Source organism: Fringilla coelebs (genome assembly GCF_963513975.1).
Source record: "Fringilla coelebs genome assembly, chromosome: 9".
Taxonomy (NCBI): Eukaryota; Metazoa; Chordata; class Aves; order Passeriformes; family Fringillidae; genus Fringilla; species Fringilla coelebs.
Genome location: NC_140067.1, coordinates 30,767,862 through 30,777,542, shown reverse-complemented (window position 1 = coordinate 30,777,542; position 9,681 = coordinate 30,767,862). Strand labels below are relative to the sequence as shown.

The window sequence follows — 9,681 nt, the reverse complement described above, 5'->3', positions numbered from 1 at the left end:
GGGCGGGTTGGAGGCCAGGCAGAGCCCCCCAGGCTCGCAGCGCCCCAGCAGCGCAGCGGGTGCTCGCTGCCAGCCCGCCAGGCCCCACCTATCTGCTCTGCCGGCTGCCCGGGCCGCGTTCCAGCGGGGGAGAGGCCGAAGGGAAGGCGATGGTTTCCCGCTGCAGACATGGACTGTGTGCTATGGACAGGCGACCGAGTTGACGCTGTGACAGCCCCGGCGTGCTGGCCCGGCCGGGGTGGCGATGGCAGCAGAGCCCTGCTCATCCAGGCCACCCCTCTCCCAAGCAATAGTGTCCTGGCAGATGGAAACCAGCCATGGATGGCTGACATCAGCTCACAAGCCTGATGTCAGCGTGGAGGTTGGAAGCCCCCAGGACCCTCTCTATAGAAAGGAAGCAGGACAGGGCTGGCTTATCAGCTGGTCCCTGGCTGCCAGGCACTGAGGCAGATCCAGGGCAAGCATGGCAGTGGGAGCAACAATGGGAAGGGAAAGTACTGAGTGGCCAGGGATGCTTTAGCTGGGAGAGGCCGCTGGACTTTGCCCTCTCTGGGTTCCTGGCCCGTGTGGTGCCACACAGCCGCCCATTTTCAGTGCCGTGTGTCAGCTGTGGCCATTGCCGTGCCGGGTGACTCAGTGGGGCCGAGGGTGCCTGTTTGCACTGTGCCATGGCAACTGGCCACCACACACGGCCCTGCGGCGTGCGCAGGGCTGCCAGAGGTGATGACGGCGGCCCTGTCCCATTGCCTCATGCCGATTGTGTGGGATAGCAACCATGCCTGCCCGCTCCCTGATGTCACCTCAGCCTGCTCTGCCAAGGGCAAGGTGGGAGCTCTCCTGCAAAAACAACTCCTTTGGTCTTTTGGGGTTTTTTAATAATGCTTTTATCCCCGTGAAGGCGTGGGCAGGAGCCAGCCTGTCTCCTGGCCAGGCCCCTAAGCCAGGCATCAGCGCTTCCCACGCTCCGCCGCCAGCTCGGTGGCTGGAGTTCCTCACCTCTCTCCTTCCCCTCTCCTTTCCCTCTCCTTCTTGCTGTGTAGTATCTGCTGAGCAGCCATCACAGCAGAGCAGAGCTTCCCTCCCTGCCTGCTCGAGGGAGACCTTGGGTGGCCAGTGTGTATCACACCCCGAGCAGGTCAGTCAGGCTGCCCCACCTTCCCTTTCCAGCTCCTTCCCTGCACCCCCCTGGCCCCTTCATACACACTTGCTCTTCCCTCACTGGAACATCAGGTTAAGCAGAGAGGGAAAAGGCATGACCTGGCAGCATGGCCATGGTGCTGGCAGAAAGGAGCCACAGGGCTGTGAACACACATTGCCTGCATAGATGTTCTGCAGCAATGCTGTCATGACCCCACAAATGCTGTGGTGCAGGTTTTCCTGGACACAGGCACTTAGCCAGCAGCAGGCCTGGGTGTGGGTTATAGCGCCAAAATTCAAAGTCAGCTCCCAGCAGTTGGATGGTTAAGAAAGGTGTTGGTGTTTCAGGCCCTCTGATGCGGGGCTTTCAGAATGAAAAGTGAATTGGGAACGATTAAAGAGGTCTGAGGTCGCAGCAACTCTATTCTTGGGAGTTTCAACCTTTTAACTCTAATAGCCAAGTTCCTCTGCACCGAGGGAAACTCCCTCTGACCTCCTCCCCCCCGGCCTTTAACACAAGACTCACCAAAAGAAGACAGAGGCTTCAGTGGCAAGTCCTTGCACCCTTCCCTCTTGGAAACTCTCCCTCTTTTGTTAAAAATAACACAAGAAGTGTGAAAGTAAAATTCAGCTCTAGGTGCTTGATGTCAACCTTTCTGCTTCCACTCCTTGCTCAGGCAAGCCACCCAGGATCTGGCAAAGACCCCCAGGGCTTTCTGCACCCAGCTGCTCTCCAGCACTGCTGGAAGGGGTGAGATCAGAGCAGCCTGTGCCCTCCTCTCCTTGCTCCCTAGCTAGACCTCAGGATCCAGTAGCTCAGTTCATGGTCCCATTCCCTTCTCCTTACACCCCTGGCTGTCATGCCCAGAGTCCCTCTGCCTTCAGTATGTTCAGTGTTTGCTGGAGGTGTTGTTCCAGATCAGGAAGAAGGTTTGACCCCCCCCCCTTTTTCACTCTGCAGAGCGGTTTCCGTTGCTGAGATGGGGGTTCCCCAAACCACTGCTTTGCAGGGCTGAGTGGGAAGTCCCATCTCCCCCTGCTGAGTTCCTGCTGCCTGACGTGCTGCACGGCCCCTCTTACCACCCTGTCTGCACAAGAGGGCATATTCCTGAGGCGTTAGGAGATGGGCAGACACTTTTTTGACCTAAAAGATATCAGAGCTCTTTGAGCTTAACACAAATCAGCCTTAAAAATCCCCGAAGCAGTGGTGCACTGGATGCCACCCAGCTCCAGCCTGGCTTCATCCCCATGAGCTCTGCACAGCACAGAGCAGGAAGCTCCTGCAGCCACAGCCCCTGTGCCGCTGTCCCCCAGCCAGAGGCTGCACAAACCACCTCAAGGGAAGTGGTAGAAATGTCACATCAGTGTCCCCATCAGCGCTGGCAGGAGAGGGTGAGTGCACCCATTGGTGCCCCAGCGAGGCAGTGTTGACCCGGGCACCCAGCACATGTTAGTCCAGATGTGACCTGAAGGCTGCAGCCGCACTGCCAGAACACAGCCCTGTCCAGGGCCCGAGCCCGCTGCCCTCCTTAGCACGACCCTGAGGAGAACCCTGCTGTGGGGCTTCCAGCCTGAGCTACCTCCCTCGCCAGCTGCAGGCACAGGGAAAAACATCTGTCCCCTGCTTCAGATTGAGGTCTGTCAATCTGTGCTGAGAGGAGGACACAGGGTCAGGTCACCCTCACTGCCCCCACGGCTGAAGGGCCCCCCAGCCCCCTTTCTGCTGCCCTCTCCTTTTCTCTTCTGTACAGAAAGTCACAAAGCTGGGATGGGGAGCAGCAGCAGTTAAGTTTCTAAACCCATCCTGTTTTCTGTCTTTGCCAAAATCTCTTCTGCTTCCCTACCCAGGGCGTTGGGGCTCGCCCACACCCAGCTGCCAGAGGAACTGTGATGTTGTTTGTTTTTTTGTCACAGTGATGAAGTGTTTATAGCAACTATCACTCCACAACCCACGGACTGATCTCAGCCCAAGCTTAGGAAATAACGGCAGAGGAAGCACGGCCCCTTTCTTCAGAGTCACCAACGGTGGCGTTTGGGGTCACCAAAGCAGGGAACTTTTGTGCTGGGCATCACCATGCTGTAGATCACCCAACAACTTTTGCTGTCCCAGACAGGCAGAAAGCTGGGATTTGCCCTCTCCCTGCTGCAGGAGCAGCACAGCCAGGGCATCACCACACTGGGAGGGAAGGGACCATCCCTGCCTGTCCCAAGCTCTTGCCAAGGCTCAGAACCAAAAGCATCACAGCGGAGAGGCCCTGGAAACCACAGTGCTGCCTGTCTGTGCAGTCACACTCCAGGCCACAGAGATTTACTGTTCCAAAGGAGAAAGGATTGTGTCTGCTGACAGCCCACCTCCCTGGCGCGCCGGCCGCTGCCGAGCCTCACTGAGCATCCAGGGGAGGCCTGGCTCAGCCGTGGGTTTCCCATCCAAATGAGATACAGCTGTTTCTGCTTCCTCTCCAAGGACCAAAGTGAGTTCTTAAAAAAATCAATTTATCATCTGTTTTCTTTGACCAAGGCTCCTTGTGGATGTGGCCTGTGCCTGAACTGCCCAACCTCACAGCATTGAGGCTGGATCAGGCAGAGAGTGTGGCTTGTTCAAGCACGGCTCTTGGAGAGGAATATCCCAGCAGAAAGTCCTGGGGCTAAAAGCCATCTCAGTGGGAGCTCTTACTGCAGGGTAAGCAGTAAAACAGGACTCTAAGAAGGAGATTTTGGCAATCAGTACCAAAGGGCTTGTCCCCAGCCTATGCTTGAGGGACCCCTGTGTTTTAATGCACACATATATTCCCTCTGCAGCTGCACAAGCCTGGCACAGCTCAGTTCCTGTGTCCCTACACACACCCAGGATGGGGAGAGATGTCCCTAGCCACCACTGTACACTGCAAATCCATGGCTAGGGATAGAAGCAAAAGGGAGCCCTGGGAAGCACACACTGCAAACAGCAGCATACAGCAAACAGCAGATCACTGCCTCCTGCCCCAGCTGCAGCCACTGCCACTGAAAAGGGCTGGATCACCCCAGGCTCCCCCTGTGCAGCCCCTGCTTTTCTATACCTTTCACTGGTTCCTTCCTCATCCCTGCTGGCCTGGCCTCTCGTACTTGGAATAAGCTGCTTCTGAAATTTCAGTGCAGGGCCCTGCTGGGAAGGACCCTGAGCCAAATCCACAGGTTCTTTTCCCAGCTGGACGCACTTATGCAACCCTGAGGACGACAGGGATTGTGTTTGCCATTACTTTAAATGCCTGAGGGAAAACACTATCTCAGTGGCACGGTCAGGCTGCTGAGATTCTATCACTAGTTTGCTTTGAAGCTCAGCTGGCAGGGGAAAGCCATGTCCCAGTGCCCAGAGGCAAGCTGGCAGAGAGGGATAGGCTGTGGATGGCCAGGAGCCATGGGTCCATGGGTGCTGGCACCCCCAGGAGACTGCTGGCACCCCTGGGAGGCTGCTGGCAAAGGCAGCAGTGGGAGCAGGAGGTCCCCACGAGCCCTGACTGCTGGGAAGTCTGACGAGAGCCGAGAAGCAATAGCCAGGGTTTGCCTTTGACACAGACGCCTGTGTTTGTTGTGCTATCGGGGTGGGAGGTGAGGCAGCGCCTCGCAGCATCGAGCAAGTTTTAATTGGAAGTTTTAAGATGCTTATCAGATCAGGCTGCTTCTGACACCGAGGATTTTGACACTGGACATGTGTCTCTAACCCCTGAGGGTTTTGGCCAAGTCCCAGGAAGGCTGATGTCACAGTAAAATGCAGAGCAGCCTCTAAGGAAATGCATAAACTGTAGACAAAAATATCCCAGTGGGTGATGAGATATCTCTGAATATGTAAATGGAGTTGTTCAGGTTAGGGAAGGACATGGTTAAGAAATCATTTTAGAAACACTCCTCAAGTTGACATCTTTGACATCTGTCAGTGCCATGTTTCCAGTGGGACAAAAACGTTGAAACATGAAAGAGCAAAGCTCTTCAGGCAGCTCTTGCTTTCTAACACCACAGCTCTGCTGTCCCTGCCAGGGGAGGCTGGCTCTGCCTCGGCAGTCACCTCCCGCTTCCCTTGGCCTTTTCAGGTGGCTGCTCAGATCAAATGCAGCAAATACAAAGTTGTCCTGATGTCAATCCCCTCCCAGCAAGACACCTCTCTGCCCCAGCTGAGGGCATGTGGGGCCACCACACAGTATGGGGCTCCATCCAAAGGCCACAGGGGCATTAAGCAGGTGGCAAGCACTTCACGAGTGTGTCCCATGGGACTCCCGTTACAGAGAGCACAGCTGCTACAGGAGGGAAGCATCTTTTCATTTATTAAAGACTGAGAATACAACTGTGGGCCCGGCCACGAGAGCTGGATGCCTGAAGCAGAGCTAGGTTTTGGCTGGAAGGGCGCGGTCTCCTCTCCAGGCAGCCTTCAGCAATTTCAGCCAAATTTCCTACCCGGCAGGGCAACCCAACGTCCCCACCCTGGCTGCACTCCATCTGGAGCAGAGCCTCTCTCCACACCAGCCCAGCCTTGGTTACTTATTGCTTTGAACGTGCTAGTCTAGTACAGGGTGAATTAAAACAAAAATGCATGTCTGTTGCCGTGTGTTTGTGCTGTCCTCAGGTTGTGCTGGGAACCCTGGACGTCAGACCTGGAGAGGGATGGAAGAGAGGAGTGGATGAAGTCAGGCTGGGCTGAGAGCAGAGATGTCCCAGGGGCACCAGTGCTCCAGGACAGATCCTGTCTTTGCCAAGGAGTCACAAAGCAATAGCCTTTGGCACCCGGTGCTGGAGCCAAGCGGGTGCTGACAGTCAGCTGGGGCTGGAGGAGACGAGCAGCTGGCACCCAGCTCCTGAGCCCTGGTGGAAGGGCTGGGAGTCACAGCCAGACCAGAGGGATGCTGTGGCAGGCCTGCCTTCCCCACTGGCCTGAGGGAGGACAGCCCCAGCCAGCCCATGGAGCCAGAGACAGGAGGGGAGCTCCGAGGGAAGGACCAACCTGAGGCTTATTTGAACGTGTGGCTCTCAGCTCCTCCCCGGCCGAACCCTGGAAGAGACGGAGCGGGGTCAGCGCTGCTGTGGCATGGGGAGCACCCGAGGGCTGCAGCTCCTGGGCCAGGAGACAGGAGCCCCGAGCCAGACAGGAGCCCCGAGCCCTCCCACTCCCTCCACAACCCCAACACAGGCACCCACCTTTGGGCCCGAACAAGGCAGCGTAGCAGGGGTGGTTGCAGTAGGGTTTGCCATCGTGCTGCAGGGAGAGAGAAAGAGCATCAGCCCCACCTCTGCTTGTCCCAGCCCTCAGGTGCAGCTAACCCAGACCTGCTGGGCAGCAAACCTCACCTCTGCATGGCCTCCAGATGTCAGGGTCTTGTTACATTTCTCACATCTCAAGCAGGGCCGGTGCCAGTCCTTCCCCAGAGAAGTCACCTTCTCGGCTGCCATGGAAAGGAAAGGAGGTGGGTGAGTTGAGGCACTGAGCAAGCACAAGTTAGTTTTGGCAGATTGGTTGCCTTGCCATCAGCCCTAGGGAGGACATTTTTGGGCATTTTCTCAAGTCTGTCTGTCCAGGACAGAGGGCACTGTGTTAGACCCAAGTGTGCACATGCAGGAACGTGGATCCGCAGCAGTGGTGCCACGCCCAGGGTGAGCAGGGCTGCATCCATGAGGATGGACTGACTTCTACCCCATCTTCCAAAGACCTGAGGACCTCCCTCCTTCCAACATCAGCCTGCAAGGGGATTAATTTCTCCCTAGTGAGCTGGAGCCCAAGAAATCACTAGAGTTAACAGGGGTGAAAGGGGATGCTGGCAAGGACTGGGGAGGCAAAGCCATTGCCACACCCTGCCAACACAAACCAGTCCCTTCCGGCCACAGCTCGGATTCTGCTGGCAGCATGGCAAACCAGAGCTGGAGCCTGGCACGGGTTCAGGCAGCCATGGGAGGGACAACATGGGAGCCAGGACATGTTTGTGGAGGGGGGGGGGGGAAAGCACAGGGGGCCTTTTAAATGGAGCACAGCAGGGGAGAAGGGTATTTTCTGCCGGCATGTGTGCTCTTCCCATTGGCAGCCGAGCTCCTGGGAATTTATTAAGTGATTAAACAGAGCTGTCCACAGGAATCATGTCAAAGCCAGGTCTGAACACTGTCCACATGCCTGCAAATGGGACCAAGCCAGTGTGGGTAGTGCATGCCCTGGGCAGCCTGAAGCACCTTTTGCAGTCCAAATATGTCCACAACAGCCTGTACAAGGAGCAAGCTGGTGGCTGCAGAGGTGGGAGCGGGGGCAGTGCCCAAATGTCACAAGGCAGCCCCGCTGCCATTCCCCAGTGGCACAAAGGGCCTCCTGTGCCTGCAGCCTGGCAGCAGCAAGCATCCTCCCCCGGGTGCCCCTAGGAGCCTGAGCCTGGCCCGAGGCAGGACCCTCCTATCACTGCAAGGTTTCTGCAAGGAGCACAGCCTCCCCACCTCTTGCACATGCATTTGCACCAACACTTGGACAGGAGCTCTGCTAAGGCTCGTTACAGCACTCAGGCATGAAGGCAAAATTCCTGCAACCCCATCCCTAGTCCTCTCAGCATCACCTCCTCCCCACCCCTGCTCTCTACAGACATGATTTAGCCCAGAGCAGCCCGAGGCATGCCCAAGCAGGACCACCAGGCTCCAAAAGCCTCAGGTGCCCCTGAGCCAGGCTTGCTGTGCCTCCTCTGCCAGTGCTCTGGATAATCTGCAGGCACAGAAATCATGCATTCAGCTTGGTCCTCCAACAGCTTTTGAACCCTCCTCAGCCTCTGCATCAACAGAGACATTTCATAATAAGTGCAAGCGTGATAAATGCAAGGTCAAACCCCTGCTTGGTCAAACGGCGCCGTCCCAGCTGCTCCATGGCCACACCTGTGGGCACAGCAAACCCAGCTCACCCCGACCAGGACTGACCCAGAGCCAAGGGAAGGCACACGCTGCCACCAGTACCTCGGTGCCTCCTGATATCAAGCCACGCAATTAAATGAGGCACACCAGGAGCCTGAGTCACAGGAGGAAGCCACAAATTCTATTGTTCCTGAACTGCCATCCCAAAGCCTGGCTGCAAGCAGTGAGTTCAAGGCAGCATTCTCCAGCCACAGGAACCACAGCCCCAGCAGCGCTCTGGGCAGCACCCACACCAGCCCCAGCACAGCTCCTCAGGGTGGGCATCGCTGACACGCACAGAGAGCAGCTCCTGTGTTTGAGCCCCAACTCCTTGGCTGAGCACAAATAGTAGGGCACAGGCACAAGCAGAACAGAAATAAAGCAGAGAAAGAAGTCAGTGATGGCACCTGGGTTCCAGATCCTCCCTCATCTTGAGTAAATCAGAGAGCAGGGAGTGTCTCTAAGCTGCTCCCAGCAAACCCCCTCGAGTTCAGCTATGCCAGGCAAGTGGAGAGGTCTGGCAGAGCAACCTGCCTGTTCCAAAAGGTGATAGCAAAGTGAGAAGCTCAAACCCCACAAATCCTCAGACAGGACAGCAGGTCCATGGCCCCAGAAGGGGCAGGAGTTTTGGGGCCCCAGTTTGGAGGGAAGACATCTGCGGGAAGCCCAGCAGCAGACAGCAGCTCAACAAGGCTTACACCAACCCTGCAACAGCGGCTTCAAAATAGCACCCAGGGGTGTCATCCTGCTTTGCTAAACCACACAGAGCAACGTGTGGGCGACCCACTGACCCAGGCACTTGCCCAAAGGCATAATGTGCAAGGTGCTTGCACCTTGGGAAGGTGCTCGCTTCACCTGCCCAGGCTTTCAGAGCAGCGGGCTTTACCAGCTGGCCCTTTGGGCTGCTGAGCAGCTCGGGGCTGCGGGCTCTGCTGGGAAGGAAGTGAAGCTGGGCTCCCTTGCTGCTCTGGAAACACCCAGTGCAGCCTGCACTCTGCAGCCAGGCATCTCCTGGAGGTGGATCTATTGGATCACCCACCCGGGGCGCCCCGGGGACCCACAGCGCAGGGCTGAGCGATTCTGGGATACCCCAGGAATTTGCGGAGTCGGGCTGCGCAGCACGGGGGCCAGAAGCCGGGGTGCCCAGAGGATCCCCAGCCCGGCATCGGTGCCCGGCAGATGCCCCGAGGTGCGGGCGGCTGGGGCGGGGCGGGAAGCCCTTACCGAAGTAGACCTCCTTCTGGCAGCGGGGGCACTTGGGCATGGTGTCGGCTCGGCTGGGCTCGGGGCTCCGCTCGCACCGCCTGTGGGATGCTCCACGCCGGTCCCGCCGAAGTCACTGCTCGCCCGCCCCGCCCCGCCAGCACCGCCCAGATGTGCGCTCCGCCCCGCCCAGATGTGCGCCCCGCCCCGCCCAGATGTGCACTCCGCCCGCAGCTGGAGGGGCGGCCCGGGGCACGGCCCGGCGAGGGCTCCAGAGACGGGGTCCTGCACCCCCTCCAGCCCTACCCCTCCTGCACCCCTTGCCCCTGCCGCCTCCAGGTGCGCGTCTTGCGCCCTTTGCAGCGCACAGCCCCCCGGCCCTGGCGCTCCGGCCCCCGCTGCCCCCCCGGCCAGCCCCGGCCCACGCGTGGGCTGCGGGGGGCCGAGAGCCCCGCGCCGAGC

The 9,681-nt window shown here is 58.2% G+C and overlaps 1 protein-coding gene across 1 annotated transcript; it reads right to left on the bottom strand.

The window, feature by feature from the left end:
• Positions 1–5,406: 5,406 nt before the first annotated feature.
• CRIP1 (cysteine rich protein 1) lies at positions 5,407–9,359 on the bottom strand. Its single transcript, XM_084211159.1, has 5 exons — positions 9,241–9,359; positions 6,451–6,545; positions 6,301–6,358; positions 6,107–6,154; positions 5,407–5,759 (listed from the first exon to the last, which is right to left on the bottom strand). Exons 1-4 carry the CDS (start codon positions 9,278–9,280, stop codon positions 6,114–6,116), a joined length of 234 nt encoding a protein of 77 aa, XP_084067285.1. The 5' UTR covers positions 9,281–9,359; the 3' UTR covers positions 5,407–5,759; positions 6,107–6,113.
• Between the last annotated feature and the right edge of the window lie 322 nt (positions 9,360–9,681).